At 42.9% G+C, this 24,020-nt stretch overlaps 1 protein-coding gene across 1 annotated transcript in view; it reads left to right on the top strand.

The window, feature by feature from the left end:
• Nucleotides 1-24,020, top strand: part of MEGF9 (multiple EGF like domains 9) — an 82,178-nt gene that overhangs the window by 25,429 nt on the left and 32,729 nt on the right. Inside the window, exon 3 of the mRNA XM_024192916.3 lies at nt 23,615-23,816. Coding sequence (XP_024048684.2) covers nt 23,615-23,816 — 202 coding nt within the window. The remainder of the gene's footprint in view (nt 1-23,614; nt 23,817-24,020) is intronic.

The raw sequence follows: 24,020 nt of genomic DNA, 5'->3' as shown, positions 1-24,020 counted from the left end.
GATGCAAACTGTTGGTGTACGTAAATGTATAAGTAATTCATGGTGGGGGAGCAACTGAACTGAAACTGAACATCATTGCAACATCAATTGCAATACACTAAGGAGAGAAATTAGGAGCCGCAGTGCAATACTGATTGAAGCATTAATCTACTGGATGACTCCAGTCTTTAAAACACAAAGGTAAATGGGATGTAGGGAGGCACAAGAAGAACATTGGAATACAAATCCGAGGAAGTGCTCTTTGGGTGAAGCAGCAGTTAGGCCGTGTCCGCACTAGCGAGCTTACAGCAGCGCAGCTGCGTCAGTACAGCTGTGCCGCTGTAAGCTCACTCGTGTAGCTGCTCTTTGCTGACGGCAGAGAGCTCTCCCATTGACATAATAAAGCCACCTCAACAACCAGCAGTAGCTGTGTCAGTGGGAGAAGCTCTCCCACCGACGCAGCGCTGTGCGCACGAGTACTTATACAGGCAAAACTTATTTCGCTCAGGGGTGTGTTGTTTTTTTCACACCCCTGAGTGACATAAGTTTTGCTGACATAAGTGGTAGTGTAGACATGGCCTTACTCCACCTAAAACACTTGTGGCTAAACTTTGCCTTCTGTTACACCCATGCAGTGATTTCAATGGGATCACATGGTGTAGCCACACCTAGTAAACTCATATGGTGCTCCAAGGGCCTACAATGGCCAACGCCAGCCCCCTTCTTCAGAGAGAAACTGAGCTCTGAAGAACCCACCAATAGTTGTCATCTAGCAGCATCCACGGCCCAGTTCTGTTGGTCCTGGGTAAAGGAAGATGTTCTTGGTAAAACTTGCGTGAATCCAGTCCTCATAACTCCTGTGTCTTGCTATCCCTACCTGTCTCCCACCCCCACCTCCAATGGAAGTTCTGCTAGAGCAATTCCACTTATTGAGCAACAGGATAAAAGAACTTTGAGCTTGGAGCCTAAACCCTCCAATAATTAAACGAGCAGGAGCACACCAGCTCTGGGTTGGTGAAAGCTCGCCTTCTCTCCTCCCCCTTTTCTTTTCCATACCTGGCATTAAAGGTGACTTGTAAGGGGTGTGGGAGGGGAATTGAGTTTGTACTCTTCTTTTTCTTTTTCTGATGGACAAAAGTCCTGAAAAGGACTTTTTTTAAATTTTACTTTTTGTTAAATTAGACAAAAATAACTAGATTGGAAAACATTCTGGCAAGTGGAGACTTAGTGAAATGATGACCTCACAAGATGCAAGAGTGAAAGTCAAGTAAGTGAGATGAGATGGGATTTTTAGTCAGGCTGTTTTAAGTCTCTTTTTAGGAACTCTTTCAGTGACTAGTGAACACTTTGGATAAAGGAAGCTTTCGTGAAAGAATCCACACACTTGCTCCTTCAATATGGTATTAGTGCTTACAATAAATACCCCACAGACTTCAAAGAGGTTGCTAGCAAAACCAAGAAAGGCCAGAATTTTCATTCCTGATGTTTCTAAGGGTTTTTTTTAAATAAATAAAGCAAAACATCAGTGCCCCTAACTTGTCAGGCCCTCTTTATACATCCTAAAAAATCAGAGACACAAGCTCAACTCTTAAATTCTTTTGCAGGTCACCTTTAAGGTGGCCTACTCATTCTGTGCAAAGCCACATAGAATACGAATACATGGCAACCTTCAGCTGTGGCTGTCAGCTTATGCTAAACACTTTTCCTGCTCCCAAGCATGCATAAACATTTCGGTAGTCGTCCCTTGAAAGTACTTAGACTGTGCGATAATCTGCATGCATAGTCATTAGTCTTTTGTCCACCTTAACTACTTTCAACAACCCCGGCTAAGGCTTTGGGGCAAATCTCTGGGGCTTGCATCTCAGAAATGAGTGTTGGATCAAGTGGGAAATAACGCAGGCAGTTTAAACAGTGCATACGGGTGCAGTTCTCTGTCACATGTGGGTATAACAGAGGGAAGAAACTGGCCCTTGGTCAGTCATTTTTCTGTGATTGTGGTGCAAAGCAGCCAGGATGATGCTAGCCATTGGGCATACCTATGAAGAGAGGAAGTGGGGTAGTTCGTAGCTGATCTCACAACTGAGGCAATTTCTTAAAACCCTCAGGACAAGTACTCTGCATATAGATTCTAGGGTCTCTCTAGGATCCAACCGTAGAGGATTGTGTAGGTCAGTGTCAGATCCTTGAACTGCAACTACAGACTAAATAAGATGTAAACAGAACTTCATGGAGATCAAGCTGCGTTGTCGCTGCAGGATGCTTTTTAGAGGGGCATTGTTAGAGCAGGGGGGCTCTTCCCTTGGATCCTTGTGGTGTGCTGAAGTCGGAATCATGCAAATGTGTTTTCAGTTTGGAGGTGAGATGGGGCCCAAGCTTGAAAGCTCAGATCCAGTTTGAACCAGGCTTTTGGCTTAGGCCTAGCTCTGGTTTGTTGCTAAAAACATTCATTTTGTTGCAAGAAGAAATTCTGCATTGTGGCAGGATTTTTAAAATTGCTCAGATTTAGCCTAACTCTGCCCCCTGTGAAGTGGGTGGTAAAACTGCCCTTGACTTCAGCGGGAGCAGAGATAGGCAAAGGCCAAGTGTTTTTGACTCCACCCGTTAGCACAAACCAGATATGGAGCACGCTCTCCCTTTTCTAGATATGAAATCATTGGATGTTTGTCTTTATCACTGTGCCAAGCTGCTTGATGGTTTTACATCCAGGGCCAAATTCAGTCCTGGCGTATGTGGGTGTAACATTCAATGGAATCGATGGGAGTTACACCCACTTACACCAGGGCTAAATTTGGCTCCACGAACTTAGGCGCTAAATGCTAAAGACTCTGTATAACATGCTCTACTGTGATCACAGATGTCTCTGGAGAAAAGAGTTTGGAAAGATACATTCTCTTCCTTCCAGCAAAGTATTTTTTAAGTAAGTTTAATTATATGAGACAAATGTGCAGTCAGCGTACATTGTCTGTAGCTAGGCTGAGTGTTTCTTCTCCAGCCAGGCAAAGTACCTCATTTGTAGCCAGCTCATGTTTCCATGTCAGGGAGGAAATATGGCCTAATGGGTAAAATGCTGGGAGCCAAAACCATGAGTTTGATTTCCCCCCTCTGCCATAGGCAAGCTGTATGTGACCTTTAGGACATCATTTGGGTTCACATTTTTAAAAAAGGTCTCTGAGTTTTGAGTGCTTAACCAGAGCCACCTGGAACTGATTTCCCTCCCCCCTCCTCGCTTTCCCCCCCCTGTAGTGCTGAGTGCTTGCAGCTCCAGCTGAAATCAGTAGGAGGTGCGGTGTGGCTCTAGAAAACAAAATGAGAGGCCAGTCTTGAAAGTGTGGACCGTAACCTATTGGTTCCTCAGTTTTGCCAACTGTAAAGCTGAGGTAATGCTTACCCACCTCACCAGGGTCTGGGGACAGTGAATTCACCGGTACCCATTGAAATCCTGAAGCGGGAGGTGCTATGAAAACCATACTGTGAATTCTGTATTTGTGCAAAGATCCCAGCTCCCTATCACAACGATCAGGAAGCGGGATCGCTGCTGCACCTTAAGTGAGAACTGTAGGTGTCCGTCTCTTTGCACAAGGTTTTCCATGTGTTGTTGGCATTATGCAAGTAGGAGATTTTCCCCTCCCCAATATTAATTTTGTAAAATGAAGGAGGATAGAGAGCAAATCCTTTCGGACAGAAGATTGATTTCCTTAACTGCTTTAGTGGCCCTATCCTGATCCTACTGAAGTTGATGGCAAAGAAGTTTTTATTGTATAATTTTAAGCAAGATCATCATGCAGACAAATCCCAGGGGATGTAGTCTCCTTGCAGATTGAACACCATCTTATCATACCACCAAAGGTGTTGGCGCTCAAGACATTGCCAACTGTGCAGTGGCATTCCTGGATAAATACACAGCGTAATTTTAAGCAAGAGAGAGACACAAATCACCTTGGTTGCTTTGTTTCCATGGATGCAGAGAAGCAATGGCATATCAGCACATCTTGAAGTCACTGGGTTAAATCCTGATCCCAGTGAAGTGAATGGGAGTTTTGCCATCTGCTTCAGAATAGGACCAGTTTTTTTTTTATCTGGTCTCTAGGTACTGATTGTTGAGCACACTGATACATATATTTGGGATGTGCACAACTAAAAGTCAGGGCAATAATCTGTTTTGACGTAAGGTGTGCCTTAAATGTACAAACATAACTAATCTAATGATGCTCCTGCAGTGTTAGCCAATTACATGGGTTTAAAACTGATTTAATTGCATTGATAGTGTATTTTAAAAAACAAAAACAAATACTACATCTTGTTACTACCCTTTTGGCGCTGGTGACATAAATACAGCATCTTCCTTCCCAAAAATTTCATGTGAGCTCCTACACTTAGTTACAAAAGTCTCTTCAGTTAAGACCTGTTCCCCTCCCGACCTCCAAAGCAATTTAATGTATTTTGTCCATTTTTAATGCATCTTTTGCAAACATTTAGTCTTGGTGGCACAAACTTCTCCAAAACAAGTTCAAGGAGGAAAAACACTTTCTGGGATCAGGTGTGGTGTTGTATAAAAAAGGGGTGACTGATTCGTCTCGTGATGTTCTATATTCCATGCCTCTCTTCTTTCACATGTGCAGTGATTATGCTGCATGACTGTTATCCTGTCATTCTGAGATTAGAAATTCCATGTAAAACCAGGAGAAGAGAGGCTACCAGATTTTGGCCTACATTGAGATTTCAGCCCTTGTATAGCTGCATCAGGACAATCCTCTTGTGTAGATATGGTTTAGACCAGTGCAGCAGGATTTCCACCAGGGTAGCTTACCAGCTGGTGCAAAACCCTGGGATAGATACAGTTTATTTTGGTGCAATGCTATGTGGACTGGTGCAGTTTATCCTGGTTTCAAACTATTAAATTGCATGGCTGTATATTGCATTGAACTGGTGAAAATCATGTCTCTGCTAGTGGTTTGAATTGGTACAGCTGTGCAAAATGGCAGAAATCCCAGGGTAGACAAAGACTTTGTTCTTCAAATCTGGATGAGCCAGTTATGCTGAAGTGAATTACACTGATAAAAGAATTCTCAATTATCTCAGCCAAAGCTGTTGAGGAGCAATGAAGTTGGCAGCGCACAAACAGAAGGGTGAACACTTCTACTGGGAGCCAGCAGGAATGAAAGAGCTTTTCATCCAGCTAAGTGACATCACTGCCTCTTCATTGAGCACTAAGGTGTGTGGGTGGGTGGGAGGATTCCGGATAAGCCAATTGAAGTAGCTGATAGAGGTTCCAACAGAGGTGGCACCTGATCTGATAAGAACATCCTAGCAAGGGGGATGGTGGGCAGGAACCTGAAACAATACAAGGGAGCTGAAAACAAAGATAGAGTATGCAGCATTTGTTCTCTCTAACGCACCTCCAATGCATAGGAGTCATCCCATAAACTTTCCACCTACTTAGGTTCTGATGTGGCCCTTTACCACTGCTATAGCCAAGCACCTCCCATGTAGATTTATCTTCACCACACCCCCATGAGCTAAGGAAGTATCACCCCCCCTATATTATAGATGAGTAAATGAGGTGCAGGGCTGATTAAGTGACTTTCCCAGGGTCACATTGTGATCTGTGGCAGTGTCAGGAATTGATCCCACTGATTCCCAGTCTAGTGCCTTAACAGCAAGCCCATCTGTCCTCCCTAGAACTGGTTGAATTCATATGTGTTACAAATTTAGCTCCCCCCTCCCCGTTTGTGAATCAGTCCTGCTTCTGCAAATGTATTTATCTGTAAATATTCACTAAATCGTTTCCACCAGCAAAATTCAGCCTGTAGGTTGTTAGTGAATTCCGTTGGCCATCTGAGGTGTGTGATTAGTCACCTAAATCGCATGGTAATTTTTTCTTGTCCCTAATTTGAATGACGAACTTTTTAAATAGGTAAATAAGGGCTAGCAAGTAACACACTTTCTGACATGAACTTTTGGCCAGGTAATCATTTGGCCTTGTCTACACCAGTGCTTAATTCTTCAAGAAAGAAGTGCCGGGGCTCAAGTAATAACAGTGCTTGTATCAATTGTATTGTCAGTGTGGGGCATTGTGGGATGGCTGCTGAAAGTCAGTAACGGTCAACGTAAGCAACGCAGAGTCTACACTGACACTGTGTTGACCTAATGACATCAACTGTGACTCTCGATCGTCATAAAGAGGCACTGACGTTGGTGGGAGTAAAGTTTAAGTGAAGGCACTTCCACAGCTAGGTCATTGCAGGGCAGCATAGTGTAGACCATGTAGCATAGACTAGGTCTGAAATACTACAGCTGCAGTGGCATAGCTGTGCCACTGTAGCGTTTAAAGTGTAGATACACCCATGGCTGGAATCAGTCTGGCTCACCTGTGTGTTAGTGCTGTTAAAACAGGTATTAGAATTATAAGAATGTGCTTAGTGTTTAGACTTTACTGAATGCTTGTAAGTTGCTGCATGCATGTAATGTCACTTATAACATCTGTATCCCACATGTAAGTTAGTATTTAAGCATTTGTATTATAAGCCTCTGTGACTGTGTAAATCACCAAATAGGAGAGAGACATTAAGTAGTGTAAAGTGCTGATCTCCAACAGAAGGTGTTACATTCTGGCCAAAAAGAAAGGCTCATCAACACCAGATGAATTATTGTGGAACATTAAAGAGGACAAAAGACTTTGTTGATTGCTCATCCCCCGTCCCCCCACATTAAGATGAGTCATGAAAGTGAATTCCTCCCATCAGCTGAGTTTGCAGCTCGAAGAACTGGGGTGAAAGGGAATAAAAATTCCTAACAAGAAGGAACAGTATCTCTATGCTGCTTGGACTCTGGAGAGCAAGGTTTTTTAGGCGTAAGCAAGAGGTATCCAACTGTTTAGCCTGGGTTAGCCCTAAAGGACATATCGAGCTCTAAGCCGATGGCAGAGAGCTTTCCCATTGACTTAATCCACTCCCAACAAGCGACAGTAGGGAGGGAGAAGCTGTCCTGCTGACATAGTGCTCTTCACTCCGGCGCTTAGGTCAGTGTAATTTACATTGCTATGGGGTGTGGCGTATTCACATCCCTCAGCAACATATGTTATACCAACCTCCTTATCGTTCAAGTGTGGTGTCCAAATCTGGACCCACTACTCCTGCTGAGGCCTCACCAGTGCTGACTAGAATGGGACAGTTACCTCCCATGTCTCCGATATTCCTGTTAATACATCCCAGAATATTAGCCTTTTTTGCAACTGCATCACATTGTTGATTAATAATCAATGTGCGATCCACTATAACCTGCAGATTTTTTTCTGCAGTACTGCTGCCTCACTAGCCATTCCCCTCTTGTATTTGTGCATTTGATTCTCCCTCCCCACTTCCTAAGTGAACAACTTTGCACTTGTCTTTATTGAATTATTCATCTTGTTGATTTCAGACCAATTCTCCAATTTGTCAAGGTCCTTTGAATTCTAATCTTTTCCAAGGCGCTAGTAGCCCCTCCCATTGATGTCAACCACAGATTTTATAAGCATACTCTCCACTCCAATATTTTCATTAATGTCTCGGATAATGAACAGTGCAGGACCCCACTAAATACATCCTCCCAGTTTGAGAGCGAACCATTGATAACTACTCTTTGAACCAGTTGTGCACCCAACTTACAGTAATTTCATCTAGACTACATTTTTCTAGTTTGCTTATGAGACTGTCATGTGGGACTGTGTCAAAAGCCTTATTAAAATCAAGATAAATCACATTTACTGCTTCCCCCTGCCATCCCCCATTCACTAGGCCAGTGACCCTGTCAAAGAAGGAAATTAGGTTGGTCTGCAATGATTTATTCTTGACAAATCCATGTTGGCTATAGTAAGTTTGTCACTCTGTTATCTGGTAGGTGCTTACAGATTGATTGTTTAATAATTTGTTTTAGTATTTTTCCAGGTATTGAAGTTAAGCTGATTAGTCAATGATTCCCCAGGTGCTTTGTCTCCCACCCCCCACCCCCTCTATGTTTATAAAAAAAAAAAAAAGACTGTTTGCCCTACTCCCAGATGACCTCATCTGTATTCCGTGAGTTCTCGAAGATAGTTGCTAGTGGTCCTGAGATTTGCTTCAGCTAGTTCATTAAGTACCCTAGGGTGAATTTAACCAGTCCCTGCTGACTTGAATACATCTAATTTATCTAAATATTCTTTAACCTGTTCTATCCCTATTCTTGTTTGTTTTCCTTCCCCTTGTTAATATTGTATTAAGCATCTAGTCACCATTAACCTTTTTTAGCGAAGACTGAAGCAAAATATGCATTAAACACTTCAGCCTTCTTGATACCATCAGTTATTAACTCTCCTTTTCCTGCTAAGTAGTGGACCTACACTTTCCTTTCTCTTTTTCTTGCCACTAAGGTATTTATAGAGCAGGGGTCTCAAACTCAAATGACCACGAGGGCCACATGAGGACTAGTACATTGGCATTTACTGACACCTCCCCCCTACCGCTCTCAGCCACGCCCCCACTCCACCCCTTCCATGAGGCCCCGCCCCTGCCCCGCCTCTTCCCACCCCTTCCCTGCCCCCATTCCAACCCCTTCCCTAAAATCCCCACTGCAACTCTGCCCCGTGCCCCCTCGCTGCCCCCAGGGGTGTGGTGGGGGCTCAGGGCAGGGAGTTGGGGTGTGGAGTGCAGGAGGGGTGAGGGGTGCGGCAGGGGGCTCAGGGCAGTGGGTTGGGGTGCAGGAGGGGTGCAGGGTGCAGCAGGGGGCTCAGGGCAGGGGGTCTGGTTTTTTTGAAGTCTGTTGTCTTTAGTCTGCTGCTCTCTATCCTTTTCCTTAGAATTGTGAAATGTGTCCTTTCACGGTCTATGGGCCAAATGTGCCCCAGGTGTAACTCCACTGACTTCAGTGGGATAGTATGGTCCTATGTATTTTCCTAGAATCAACTTTTGTAAGGTCATTCTTCACCCTATGATGAAACTAATTATTTTTCTGGTGTTCACCAGCGTGACCATTAACTGCACTGGAATCACTCCTGATTTACACAACTGTTAGTGAGAAGAAAATCGGGTCTGTTCTCCTAATGAAGGCAATTTGAACCTGTAGCTTTCCATAGTCAACTTTTTCTTAGTGATTCAGCATTTGCATTACTGTTGAGGTTCCACTTGAGATGGAAACTTAACCACATATATATATTTTTTCTCCTCTCAGTCCCCAGACAAATAATTAAGAAAGGAACTTCTCTCTGCTAACCTTTCTGATAAGGCAGGTTCAAGAACCAGACATCCTGATTCTTTTCTCGCCAGGGGTGTAACTCCACTGAAATCAATGGAATAAATGAGAGGAGAATTAGGCCGAGTACATCCAGCTGTCTTGTGGGTTTGGTGTTTATCAGGCTATTAAAAGACCGAGGTCTCCTGGTTTAGGAGCACATAAGCCCCTTGTTGGTGGCTTCTGCTTACAGGGCAGGCTTTTGAAGAGGCTTATTTTTTAAATTGCATTTGCTCTTTCAAGATCAGCACGGAGAAGATGGCTGATGAGTGGAAGATAATAACTGAGTGCCTGGTCTGCATTGTCTGTTCAAGGTGATATGCGAAGCTAGTGCTCCGCTTTCTTTCCTCTTCTCCGGGAATCAAATGGAGCGTAGCTGGCGTGAGACCTGACGGCCATAGGAATTCTCTCCAGCTGCACTTTTCCAGATTAGTTCAAACAAGGCCTGAGGCTACCAGGAATCAAGAAATTGGTAAAATCTGCCTTGGCCCAGGAGAGAAGTTGGCTTCTTTAATGTTGACATTGTTGCTGTTAATCTTCACATGGTGAATTTAGCACCAGCCTATTTGAAATGCTGACGTGAAAGGTGCTCGACTGGCTGCCTTGGAGGTCCAAGTCCTCTATTTGACTACAGAACTGGTATAGCGTAAGCAGCAGGGATACAAACTTCCCTACGTTGTCCTACCAATACGCACAAACCCTAACCTGCAGGGACCACTTTGAGAGCTAGGAGGGAGGCTACGCCTACTGCCAGTTCATTCCTTAGCCCTCTGCTGGGGCTGCCGGTGAGTATCCTGACTAGAGCTCCTTGTGGTAGTTTCTATGATGTGGACATCTCTCCACGGGGAGCTAAACTAAGATCAAACTCATTTCACTAAACTGCCATCAGATGGTTTCTCCTTTCGGCGACTGTTGATGTGGGCTGGATTTGAACCAGAAAACTAAGGATAAAGGTGTAATTCCATTGACTTCAGGGATAGATTTCTGCAGCCAGTTCTTAAATGCTGAGAAATCCAGCCCCTCAGTCACTAACCTTTTAAACTTTTTTTTAAGGTTTGGGGTACAACTTTGGGGCTCTAAAGGGACCTGGAAATCAGCTGACCTTATGAGATTGCTACCATTTGGGCCCAAATATCTCATGAATGAGACATGCCTACACAAACACCAGACCCTTGCCCTGGCTCAGGGTTGGACTGAGATCCTGTTGGGCTTTGTCTAGACTGGGTTTTAGAAGGTGTTAGCTAACACATGTTAACAACCTAGTGTGTACATGGCAGTGTTCCTTTAACACCTTCCAAATCCAAGTCTAGGCAAGGGAGATGTATATTGGTAACATCCCTTCATGTTATACATCCACATCTTCACTTAATCTGCAGAAGATGGGGAAAACAGAAGACTGTTTTGAATAACAGCCCCAGAACCTAATTCGAGCTCCATTCTCCTTTTGCCCATATAAGTCTCAAATTTTCTCCCTATTTATCCATGCACAAAATTTATAGCCCAAGTGCAAATGATTGAGGGATAATTCTTACTCCAGCTTTTTGCAGCTAATTGAAAGCCGCTGTGTGAATTAACACATTCTTTCATTAGCTACAATTCCCCAAAGCACCAAGGAAAGTTTGTGATTTTAATTATTTTGCTTTAAGCAAAGTACATAGAGACTTCAATGATTATATTCCATGTTATTCATGTAATTTTTTTTTATTCCCCTCTCTCTTTAGGACGTAGTACATAGATACTAAAATTGAAGTATGCTAATAAATTTTCAGGACTGCTCCTTAGGAGGTGTCTTGATCTTGTATCAAAAGAATGTTGCTGACATGATGATTATATTTCCTGAGGGGTATCAGACGATTGCTTACAAATGTACTCCCGGTTTGAACTTTCAGTAGGCTGGGAGTCTGGGGGTTGCCTAGTGCTATTTTGGAATTGTTTGCCAGCATTCCATTTAATCCTTGTCTCATATTGTTTATATATAAACTTGAAGCGTTCAGTTAGTTTTGTCACACCCTGGGTGGTTTAAAAGTATGGAAATTTTAAATAGAACTGACTGAATATTTATATGGCTGCAGACGTTCATGAAAACATTGGTATGAAAATGCAATCGGCAAAAGTAAAATGCCAGCAGACTTTTAAAATGAATTAAAAGGAAAGGATGTATTTTTAACGGTTGATGCTTCAATCCTTGAGCATTTCTTTAGCTCTCTTTGGTATTTCTATAACTGCATATATTCTAGACATCTTAGGGCCTGATTCTTATTTATATTAAGACCCTAGCACATAGTGTAAAGCATCGAGTTGTCTTGTCTACATGGGAAAACTTCCCAGCAGAGCTATAGTGGGATAGCTATTCCACTTTTGGTATAAATCTCCATAAATTCATAGATTCTCTTCTAGGACTGGAAGGGACCTCAAGAGGACCCTCATGGCAGGACCAGATACTGTCTAGACCATCCCTGATAGACATTTATCTAACCTACTCTTAAATATCTCCAGAGATGGAGATTCCACAACCTCCCTAGGCAATTTATTCCAGTGTTTAACCACCCTGACAGTTAGGAACTTTTTCCTAATGTCCAACCTAGACCTCCCTTGCTGCAGTTTAAGCCCATTGCTTCTTGTTCTATCCTTAGAGGCTAAGGTGAACAAGTTTTCTCCCTCCTCCTTATGACACCCTTTTAGATACCTGAAAACTGCTATCATGTCCCCTCTCAGTCTTCTCTTTTCCAAACTAAACAAACCCAATTCTTTCAGCCTTCCTTCATAGGTCATGTTCTCAAGACCTTTAATCATTCTTGTTGCTCTTCTCTGGACCCTCACCAATTTCTCCACATCTTTCTTGAAATGTGGTGCCCAGAACTGGACACAATACTGAACACCCTATTCCAGAATAAAAGTGGTTTTTATTCTGCAATATTTACTCCCCTTTGGAGTGATCAGAATCACTTTCATTCTGGAATAGTGTGTCCACATTGGACACCAGTATAACTGTAGCAGAAGAGCGATTCCAGTATAGCTATGCTGGGAAATCTCCCCATGTAGATAAGCCCTTAGTATTAAAGAATTGAGCCAATTAAAATGTTTTACAAACAACGCCAGCCTAGTGGGGTAGGAAAGTTATTTTAACCTATTTTACAAATGGTGAAACTGAGGCATAGAGGAAGTTCACAGAGCATGTCAATTAGTAACCTACCTGGCAAGCCAGAGGTCCCAGTTCTGCCAGGTTAGAGACCCTTCCCTCCCCTGCTTTCTGAATCATTAGATAATATTTCCTCCCCACTTTGTAAGAACTAGGTACTATTTTTCTCTGCAGTTGTACACATGAAATGGGCCCATGTCTGCTATAGTCTCCTTGTGCTTCTGTATGCTATAAAATCTCTTGTGCATTGGGCATGCCGGTGCTTAGAAATTTTGCACACTATGAATAGTGTTCATGATTTAAACTCTTTTAGAACGTTCCCGACAAGTAAGTTCTAAATATTCTAGTTCACACATTGTATAGCTTTTGTTTTGCCATTTGTGGCTATTTCACCCATGTAAAAACTGTTCGTTTGTTGTTTAAATGGTCTGTATGAAAAAGAAATCATGGCTAAAATATGCACCAAGGGATCTCTTCTGTACACTTTGAACATCACGAGTCAGAAAGGAAGCGAAAAATTAATTCAGTCTTCTACTTGACTGAACTGTTTTAGAGGTGATTCACAAATGCAAAATGTGGATCATGCTATTAAATCTGGCAGCATGTACGACTGGTGTCTGCCTCCCATAACTGAAAGGCAGATCATCAATTGGGGCAGGGGAAAGGTGCTATACGGTAGTCAACAGTCCCTTCCATGGCTGCTTAGTCCAGGTCAGGACAGAGAGACCTTGTAAGATGACGCTAGGCTGCACAGGCTATTAATTGGAGAACTACAGGGTCTGTGAGTAATCTGTCTACACTGCAATAAAGCACCTGCGGCTGCTGACTTGGGTCTGAGCTGCAGGGCTATAGAATTGCAGTTTAGACATTCAAGTTCGGGCTGGAGTCTGGGTTCTTGGACCCTCCCCCATCACGGGGTCCCGGAGCGCAGGTACCAGCCTGAGCTTGAGTGTCTACACTGCATTTTTATAGCTCAGCAGCCCAAGCCCTCTGAGCCCAAGTCAGCTGACATGGGCCAGCCGTGGGTGTCTTATTGCCGTGTAGACATACCTAGAGTGTCCAGCGGCCTCAGTAAAGAATCCTCTTGCAGCCAGATCCTGTCTCCCTACTACATTACAGGCATCATTACTGGTTAGAATTTTCACACCTGTTTCCCTAGTCTGCTTTCTGTCTTTCCAGACACTTTGATCCCTTGATGGCAATATACCTCCCCCCCTCCCAAAAAAGGGGGCGGGGGATGGCCCGTAGATGCCCCTTGCTGTTCATTGCTCAGTAAGAGTCTCTTCAGTCACTGGTTTCTTTTGTATTAGTTGAGGGCCTGATCTTGCTCCATCTCTCAAAGCCTTGAGACTAGATTTCCCTTCCCATTTTTCCTCATGTGTGGGGTCGAGTCAAAGACCTAGTGAAGCTTAAGATAGAAGCAGGTAGGTAGGAGGAGAAAGAACCTGCCCTCTGTATACCAGTATCTCCTTTGGCTTTTGATTACATCTTTACCTTCTAGCTTTACTCATTAAGGTCTTATTTCATAAGAAGGAAGCTGGAAAACTTCACCCTAGAGTTAAATAATTTGGAGTGAACAAATTATATTGACACATTTAGCCTCTCTTCTGTTTGATGGATATCCCTCAAATAATCATTTACTCAAATTTATTCAAAGGTAGACAAATACTTATTTGAATTTTTTACTCTTTGGGTGAATGTTAAAAATTCAGTGTGTTACTGAGGGCGAGATTGGTTGGCTAAGTCACAAGGTATTGTTTCTGGTTCTTGATTGGATGGGTGCACTTGAGACACCTGGAATACAAATGTAACGTTCTGTTTCAGTGCATTCCAGCCTGTGTGGATTTGAAAGGTGCTTTCTGCAAATGTTCCTGCTAGAGAGCCTCTATCACTCTAGTGTTCCCCGGCAGTCAGCACTAAAGGGGCAGGAGTATGGCCCATGATTGTTCATTTAAGAAACTCAGTTGAATATTTGCAGGATGTTTTGCTGTATTTACCAAGCTGTAGTATGACCACACACATCTTTAGCTGACCCCTAAAAAAATATGCCGGGCCTCTTCTCTGCTTGACTGTGGCACAGTCCTAGTTCTCTTCCTCTGAGAAGCACCCCAGCCGCCCTCTCTAAAAGCCCAGCCCTACAGAGGAAAGGAGAGTTTTATTCCAGATCTGATTCATTGTCAGAAGTGACCCTGAGCAAGCGGAAGACTGTCCTCTTACATCAAAAATATGGTGAGTGGGATTTGGCCCATCTGTCCTGACCTCTAATACACTGCAAACAACCAATTCCTCTGCCACAGGTACTGTGCTGGGCTGCTGTAGACATTTGGGAGTGTGCCAGAAACGAAGCCAGGGAAGAGAAGGTATAGGATAATGGCAGAAGCTGCTACTGGGGTTGCTCTAAGTTACTCCATAAACTGTTCCGGAACCTGCAGCAGCCCAAAATTGGGAGGACATGAAGGTAGCATAAAGCTCCCACACCTCCATGGGCTTCACCTCCTCAAAGTGCACCAGAGAATCTAACCCAATGCATGTATTGCTATGAGAACTCATATGTGAAGTTACAGCTCTGTGACATTTTATAAAAGAGCAGACTTGTAAATCTTTGCAGATCCTTATTCTGTCAGTGCAGCAAAGTGGAACTCTAATATTTCCAGCAAGCGGCATATTTCCAATTTAATAAAAAAGGTAAAAATGTATTAGTAATCTAGAAATTTTGCACAATAATGACCCAATTGGAGGCTGGAGCAATGCGAAATTGCATACTAAATTTGAGTCCCCATTACAGCAATACCTCAAACACTGTGTCCATTGCTGTAGCATTTTGTAAATCTTTTCTTTCACTCAATCTTCTAAAAATCCATCAGTGAAAAGTAAAGGTTCATGAAGGCAGCATGTTTTCACTTTGGTTAAAGTAGTATCTTGTCAGAACGATTCGCACTTTTATAGTGTTTTTGATCTAAGGGTCTCAAAGTGTTTTAGAGACACTCATGAATTAAGACTTACAACATCTCTGTGTGGTAGGGAAATATTATTTATTAGCTCCAACAATGTGCTCAGTGCTATGCTCAGCACAAAACCCGAATCATTTTATTGATGGGGAAACTGAGGCACGGAACAACTAAGTGATTTGCCAGATCATAGAGAGAGTCTGTGGCAGAGCTGGGTATAGACCCAAAGCTTTTGCCTCCCTGCTTGATTTATAAACTTCACTACTTCTGATAATCCAGTTCATCACAACTCCTAGATAACACCTAGCTCTTGTATAGTGCTTTTCATCCAGTGATCTCAAAGCACTTTTATAAAGGAGGAGAAGTGGTGTTATCCCCATTCCACAGATAGGGGAGCTGAGGCGTAGGGAAGGGGAAGTGACTCACTGACAACAAATCAATTGCAGAACTGGAAATACAACCCCACTCTTCATCCCAGGCCAGTGCTCTGTCCACGGGGCAATTACCTGTCCTGGCTTTTACACCACTTTTATGTTACAATCCTAACATGAATGTACTTCTGGAATAAATGTGATCAGTCTGATACTGAGCAGGACAGCACGAGACAACTCCCAGACTAAGCCCACCTCAGAATGAGCCTATTACGCCAGACCATAGCATCTTCCCTTCCTCCCTCCCCCTCATTGTGAATTCCTTCATACTTGCACAAGCTCGAAGATATTGTTGAAGGTTACATTCAAGAGCAAGACATGCGCCTGATCAAATGGAATAAAGGTTCTGTGCACCCAGAGAGGGTCTGGCCAGTGGCCAGGAGAATGTTCTATGGTCTTTCTTTCCCCATCTTTTTGATGTATCAGCAGAAGGCTAAGGTAGACAGTTCATTATTACTTTCCTCTCTCGACTTTGAAATATTCTTGCCTTCTTAACCCAACCACAAGCAGGGCAGTGAATATATAGAGAGGTAGAGATAGATTAAGCTTCAGGTTTTCCTAGTCTGGCAAGTCACCAGTGTCAAATCTCTGTTACATTAGCAAACTGACTTTAAAGCGTCTGTCTAGTTCTTTCCTGCTTTCAGACTGATAGTGCTTAAGGGCATCTTTCTGTGCTTCAGGGAACAATCCTGCGCTGGCCAGTGGGATGAATTGGTTGATTTGGTGCTATCAGTCTGTTCCAGCTCTGATTTTTATGAGCAAGGGGATTGTGTGCTCCAGCGACCTGCGTGGAGAGTGCTCTTCATGCACGTATTGCCCCATGCCACGTGGGAAGGGGAGGGGGCTCAGCTGCCTTGATGACACCATCCCCTACTCTTCCTCTTGGGACCTCTCTGCTGGCCCACAGATCTGTGCAGGGACATTTGCCCATAATCTTCTCCTAAGTCTCATGAAGCTTGTCATGAGAAGGGTGGCGTTTTGGGTTAGGGCACTGGTCCGGGGTTTAGTCTCTGTGCTGCTACAAGTTTCCTGTGTGACACTTGGTGTCTCTGTGTCTCGGTTCCCCATCTATACAATGGGGTAACTGCTTTTCCCTACCTCCCAGGTGCACTGTGATGGCAAATACGTTCTCTGAGTGCCTCTTTTACTGTGATAATTGAGGTCTTAGAAGTACCTTTGTTAGACACAGAGTGGTACAGCTTGGGGCCAGGTTATTTTTTCCATGGATCTTCCTCTGCATTGCAGATTTGGCTCAGTTGTGTTAGGGAGCTGAGTGTGTGAGGGTCATTGGGGGCACTGTGACCTCATGCAGTCTGTGTGAGGAGCCTCACATAATTGTGGATGTTCCATGAAGCATTATTTGTGAGCAGACAGCCATGGAAAGAGAGAAGTAGCCAAGAAAGCCTCATCTGTGTCTGATCACTATTACATAGAATGTGCATGTGATTTTTTTTTTTTCAGGGTTTCGAACTGTTTCAGCAGCAGAAAAGCTCAGATCTGTTTCCTGTGCACTGGCTGAAGTAGGTTCTGTAACAGCTACTTCAGGGCCTCCCCAGACTGCTTTCGTTAAACAGGATCACAGAAATAGCCACCAGGCTTGCTGCTCAGACAGCTTGAACGTTGGTTTTCCCAGGTTGTGAACGAAAAGCTGCATACTCTCCTTTGTTTTGGATTATCGCTGCATTTTCCACCCTGTCGAGTAACTGGTGTAAGCAGATCCTAGCGTATGTATTCCACATCAAGCCCGTTGTCTGAAACCTTGCCATCTGGAATCTTTTACTTGACTTAGTGGAACAGTGTTTGTTTCATGGTCAAAGACCTGCTAACATAAGGGCTCAGATGTAATGATGCAGGAGGTCAGACTAGAGGATCTATCTGGTGGTTCCTTCTGGCCTTAAACTCCGTGCTTTTAGAAAGCTTACCAATCATGGTGCCATCATTGTGTCTTAAATGTACAGATAACAGCCACACCCGGAGGGAGGCTTGATTTTTTTTTTTTTTTTTTTGTGAGGGGGGATTTTTTTTTTTTTTTTTTTTTTTTTTTGTAGGAGGCAGTGTTGCTAACTTTTTCTCAATATTTGTAGGCTCTCAAAAGGGAATCTATTACCTCAGTGATGAGATGAGCAGGGAAATAAATTCTTCCTGTTCGTGTTTGAGATACCACATTGTGTGTGGCACCCTGTCCTTCTCTAAGGGTGGCTGGGCCACGGATAAAAGTTCATGAGCCTGCTACAGTGTGGTGTGACATCAATTAATGGGCATTTCAGGATCTTAGGATAATTTAACTTCTAAACCAATATGCCTCAACACCAACCACACCAAAGTTTTCTTTCCTATTTCTAAGCTCTCTGATGGTAGCTCTTCACAGGCCAGTCCGTCTTTCATTTGGTTGGATTAAAAGTCCAGAATTCCTGATGAATTTCTGAGTACAAACTCCTGCCATCTGAAATCTTGTTCTTGCTGCAACCACCAGCATTTTGTTCTGCCATGCTATATGTTCTTCGGTTAGAAGGCTGCAGTAGATATTTGACTTGACTAGAAAACAGGACAGATTGCTGTGTCAGGGCTCTATGCAAGGCACCAAGTTTGAAGTGCAGGGTCTTGGAACTTTTGTGGCCACCATCAACACTGGCTCTTGAAGTTGTTGTAAGAGTTCTCTGAAAACATCTGCTCAATGTGAAGCATCAGTCAAAAAAGCGAATAGAATGTTAGGAGCCATTTGGAAAGGGAGAGATAATAAAACAAAATGTAATGCCACTGTATAAATCCACGGTACGCCCACACATTGAATAGTGTGTGAGGTTCTGGTTGCCTCATCTCCAAAAAGATATACACCTCTACCCCGATATAACGTGACCCGATATAACGCGAATTCAAATATAACACGGTAAAGCAGTGCTCCGGAGGGGTGGGGCTGCGCACTCTGGTGGATCAAAGCAAGTTCCCCTATAACGCAGTAAGATTTTTTGGCTCCCAAGGACAGCGTTTTATCGAGGTAGAGGTGTATTAGAATTGGAAAAGGTGCAGAGAAGGGCAACAGAATTGCTTCAGGCTATGGAACAGATGCCATATGAAGAGAGGTTGAAAAGATTGGGACTGTTCAGGTTAGAAAAGAGACAACCAAGGGGCAGTATGATAGAGGTCTATGAAATCATGAATGGTGTGGAGAAAGTGAATAGAGAAGCATTTTTTTACCTCTTCACATAACAGAATGAGGGCTTAATGCAATGAAATTAATAGGCAGCAGGTTTAAAACAAGCATAAGGAAGTACTTCATACGACGTGTGGTAAACCTGTGGAATGCATTGCTATGGGATGTTGTGAAAGCCAAAAGTATAGCTGGGTTTTAAAAACAATTAGATATGTTCATGGATGATGGGTCCATAAATGGCTATTAGCCAATGTAATCAGGGACATAACCCCATGCTCCAGGTGTCTTTAAACCTCTGATTGCCAGAAGCTAGGACTGGACAGTGGGACGGATCACTCAAAATTGACCTGTTCTGTTCATTCCCTCTGAGGCATCTGGCACTGGCCACTGTTGGAAGACAGGATTCTGGGCTACATGTACCATTGGTCTGACCCAGTATAGCCGTTCTAAGGATGAAATTAAATTTCATATGATGAATTTTCATCTCAACCTCTCCTACCTATTGCAGCTTTCAATACAGTGTACTCTGAGTGTGATTGATACCAATTGACTGTGGTGAATCCGTGCAAGCTTTTTACTTACTGCCTCACCTTTTGTGCCTCTCACTATTTTTACAGTACATTGGGCCAGGTCCTCAGATGTCAATCCGCATAGTGCCACTGAAGTCAATGGACCTATGCAATTGTTCCAGCTGGGGATTTGGTCTCTTGCATCTAGAACAACTTCTCGACCTTGCCTTTACTAATATGTACACTTACAGTATCATATATGAAGAAAAAAATCCACATGTGACTTCCCCCAAGGAGGAGAGGAAGGATGAAAGAAAGTCCCATATGTGGAAGAGGGTAGTCTTATGACCTATTTCCTGTCACTTATGGCACACGAACACCATGGTGATGGGCATGGTTGAGAAACAGAATGGAATGCAATAGAACTTTGCTGGTAGAATGGAGTGAAGAATTCACAACATAACCTCTTATCCTTCAAGTTCTTGCGCACCGGCAGATGCTGCTACTGGCTGATGCTGCTACTGGTTCACCCCCATTCAGTTGGGCACTGCATGCACACAGCTGAATAGGGCTCTGTGCAGGTGCAGTAGTCTGTCTGTGTGCCTGAAGTTGCAGGATTGGGGTCTAATAATGTATCCATAGAATTTAACTTCTCTTTTTCACTTATGGAATATCTGCTATTGTAGTGTGACTCTTGGTAGAATTTATTCAACGTTGTTAATTTTGGTTTTGCAGTTTTTGTTTTTTAACAGTGGAGGGTGCAGGGCTTGTGAACGGAGCTGGGTGAAATTTTGATGAAAGACTGCAAAAATCCCATAGTCAGCTTTGAACATCTCAGCCAAAGTCTTTACCATTCTTTCTATCATTTTGCAAGCTATTTTAAGACATAGAACATTGTAGATGCTGCAGATGTAAAATATAATCCAAAGCATGACTTGTATTTGGTTTCCTCCAGCTGCAGTACTTGAGATCTCATCTATCTAATGTACTTACATGACCTCCCCCGTTACTATAGTATCTGAGCACTGCACAACCTTAATATATTTACCTTCACAACTCCCCTGTTAGTTTCTCTGGCCTCAGCTAAGGCTGGTAGGGCGGTGCTATTAGCCCTAAGTGCCTTGATCAGGCAGGAAGTTTTTGTAACAGAGCTAGAAACTGCACCTGAGTTTCCCGAGTTCCAGACTAGCACCCTAACCATTAGACTTGCCTTCCTCTCATGAAACTATAAAACTTTAAACCACTTCACTGCTCATTTGAATGCATTAGGCTGGATTTGGCTAGCAATTTGGGCCAGTGTTGCTTTTCCACACCTTTTTGCTAGATAGATTATCTGAGCTCTGCAACCCCCCCACCCCACCCCCGGGTCTCTTTTTAGAGGATACAGTCCAAATTCTCCTTTTTACTCTGGAGAAACTATAGTGATGTGGGTTGAGTTGCAGTGAGAAGAGACGTTGGCCTGTAATAGCCATGGCTTTCCCTGTAGAAATGTTTGAATATCAACTAGCAGCGGAAAGCTACTGTAGACACTTCTTCAGTGTTACGTTGACTCTAGCCTTGTAGGCTAAGAGCGAGCAATGATTTATGATGTTATGCTGCGACTGCAGCAATAAGAACTTCTGAATATGGAGCAATATGTAAGAATTGTCTCTGTTTTCTTAGCATCTAAGAACACTGTTCAATTAGCTATAACATCTTTTTTATCAAATTTGTTATGATTAATTACGTTGCATACAACAAGCTTTTAAAAGTAATTAATGTGTTTAATAGTTTGATTTAAAAACTGAAAAGGGAGCACTTATTCCAGTGGCTGCCCATGACCTGCGCTCATTGGTAGAAGTCAAAGTGCTAAAATCAGTGAGGCCACACTGGTATAACTGAGATGGGAATTTGTGCTTGTAATTGGAAGTGGATGTTTACCTGGATAAATACAGATCTCCAGGTTTTCATTTCAGTAATCAGTTCTGATCCAAGAAAATACAGGCCCAGTAATAATCTCACTTACACAAGGATAAATGCAGAATAACTATTGACGTTAGAGGAGTTACTCCAGATTTATGTTGGCATGAATGAGATAAAAATTTTCTTCTCTTAATCTGGTGCAAAACTGATCTCTGCATCTGATGGATTGATTTACTGTAAAAACAAAAAACCGGGTATCACTCTAAATATTGAGTTGCATGACATTTTACTGAACCCTATATAGTTTGACAGTATAACTGTCTGGATATTTGATTCTTAGAAAGTTCCGAGTACTTCCCCATTCAACTCTTTATGAGAAGAAGGCTTTCAGCATTCCTTTCATGGTTTTTCATTATTTCATTCCAGAACTAATTGGGCATAATCTTAAAAAGAATGTTTTAAATGTATGTAACCAATTGGGAAGTTGATCTATAATCTCTTCCTCCAACCCAAATTCCACAAGCAAATATACAAAGAATAGCCAACATGAAATGAGTAAATTAATCTGACAAATGGATAAATTTACTTTCTCCCTGGGATCTGGTATTTCTAAAGGCACTTTGAGATCCTCAGTAAGATTCCAGTTCAACAAAACATTTAAATACATTCTGAAATCCGTCCCTGTTCAGACCAACACTTAAGCATGTGCCTAAAGCTAAACGTGTTCAAGTCTCCTTGACTTCAGTGAAACTTAAACAAGTGCATAAAATTAGGCATATGATTAAGTGCTTTGCTCAATAGGGATGGACTGCTGGATTGGGACATAAGTGTACATTATAATTGTGAAGTACAAATATTGAAATACTGTATTTTATTAATTTTAGGCCCACTTCAGTGCTCCAGTAGGCAAAACTCCAGTAGGCTTCAGTGGGGTGACTCCTGGGGGTAAAGTGGGTGAGATTGGGTTCTTGATTGTAAATTCTTCCGGTCAGTGGCTATGGCAACTGCCTCCATCTGTACGGCATCATGCACGCTGGCTGCTCTCGGTAAATAATCATCAGTGTTTCTTAACTCCCTCGAAGCCTGTTTGCCATGTCAGACATGAACCTTATTCATAATTCAGTCTTGGTAGATAAATACTTTGAATTATTAAGCGCCCAATATTTTCCAGTAAAGAAGGGAAGCTAAAACTAATAGTGTCAGTTTCTAGTTTGCTGGGGAGGAAGTCTGATTTTATTCTAAACACTTCAGTTTATGTAGATTGAGAACTTGTGCTTTGATCTTTTGCCTCTGCCCTTTGAGGGCTGGATTCGGTAAACCTTCCAAATGAAGAACTTCCATGAAAGTCAGTTGGAGGGGGGTGCGTGCCCGAATGGCTCTTCGGATCAGATGATAGCCCTGCGGTGACTCTAGTGGAGTTCTGCCTGCCGACAGCAAGGCTGAAATTGGCTCATTCTGTGTTAGGTGATGAGAGGAAGGATTTTCTTGTGGTTGATCCTGGGCAAGTCATTTTAGGGCCAGGTTTTCAGATGCTCCCCATCCACAGTCAAAGGCACATTTTCCGAAGAGATCGGTGCCTCTTTTATAGGCACCATCATCAGGGCTAGATTTTGAAACTTGGGCAGTACCCACAGCTGCTGTTGTGCCACTTGCAATCAGCACTCCAAAAGTGCTCAGCTCTCGATATGTTGAGGTTTTTTGAAAATCTGGCCCTTCACCTCTCTCTCTCTCTGCGCCCAGTTCCCCATCTGTAATAATAATAATTACAGGGGATAATAATACCGACTTAGCTCACTGGTGTGTGGTGAAGATAAATCCATGAATTATTAGGTGCTCTACTAGCAATGTTGCCAAATGTTGCAGTTTTATCAAGAGTCTTGTGATATTTGGTGTCTTTCCGAAAGCCCCAGCTCCTCGAGTCATGTGATTATGGGAGGGTCTCAACTTTTTTTTTTAAAGTAAGTTTCTAGCCCTCATAATTGTAGGAAGAAAAGTTTGAAAACATGAATCCCAGAGGTTCAAACACCAGAAAGTAAATATGAAGAACCCCAACAAAAACACCCTCATGTTTGGTGTTTTGTTTTCTTTTTTAAACCAGTCTCATGATTTTTGAGGCCCTGATTCATGATCTTTGACTGTTTGGGGTTGGCAATGCTGTTTCAAAGCTACACACACAGAATGAGCATGCAAGCCTGGTTGCCCCAAATGTGGTCCTGGCAATTTTTGCATGTTTAGTGATTTCCCCCCCCCCAATGCTTATATACTTCATTTTATGACTAGAGCATGTTAATTTCAGTTTCTTTTTCCTTTTGCAGACTATCTGTGTAACTGCAGTGCTCTTGGGAGTGCAAGTGTGAATGAGTGCAATACTTCAACAGGACAGTGCGAGTGTCACAAAGGCTACACTGGTCTGCGGTGTGAAAATTGCGAGGAGGGATATCTCCTGAACCAAACCAGTGGGCTCTGCCTTCCGTGTGGCTGCAGTTCCAAAGGCTCTGTCAACTCCCTTTGTGACAAGTAAGTAACATGACATTTCAATAAGCCTCCCCAGGGATTGTATGCCATGTTTTGTAACTTGGGTGTATTTTGATATCCAGGGTGTATATTGATATCCAGGGTGTATTCTGAGGCTCAGGTGTGGGATCTCCTCACATAGTGGGGTGTGTGTGTGTGTGTATATATATATATATATATATATATATATATATATATATATATATA

The sequence above is a fragment of the Terrapene carolina genome, unplaced genomic scaffold (assembly GCF_002925995.2).
Source record: "Terrapene carolina triunguis isolate 2854851 unplaced genomic scaffold, T_m_triunguis-2.0 Scaffold238, whole genome shotgun sequence".
NCBI lineage: Eukaryota > Metazoa > Chordata > Testudines > Emydidae > Terrapene > Terrapene triunguis.
The sequence above is the reverse complement of the archived record's forward strand: the minus strand, read 5'-3'. Positions and strand labels throughout refer to the sequence as shown.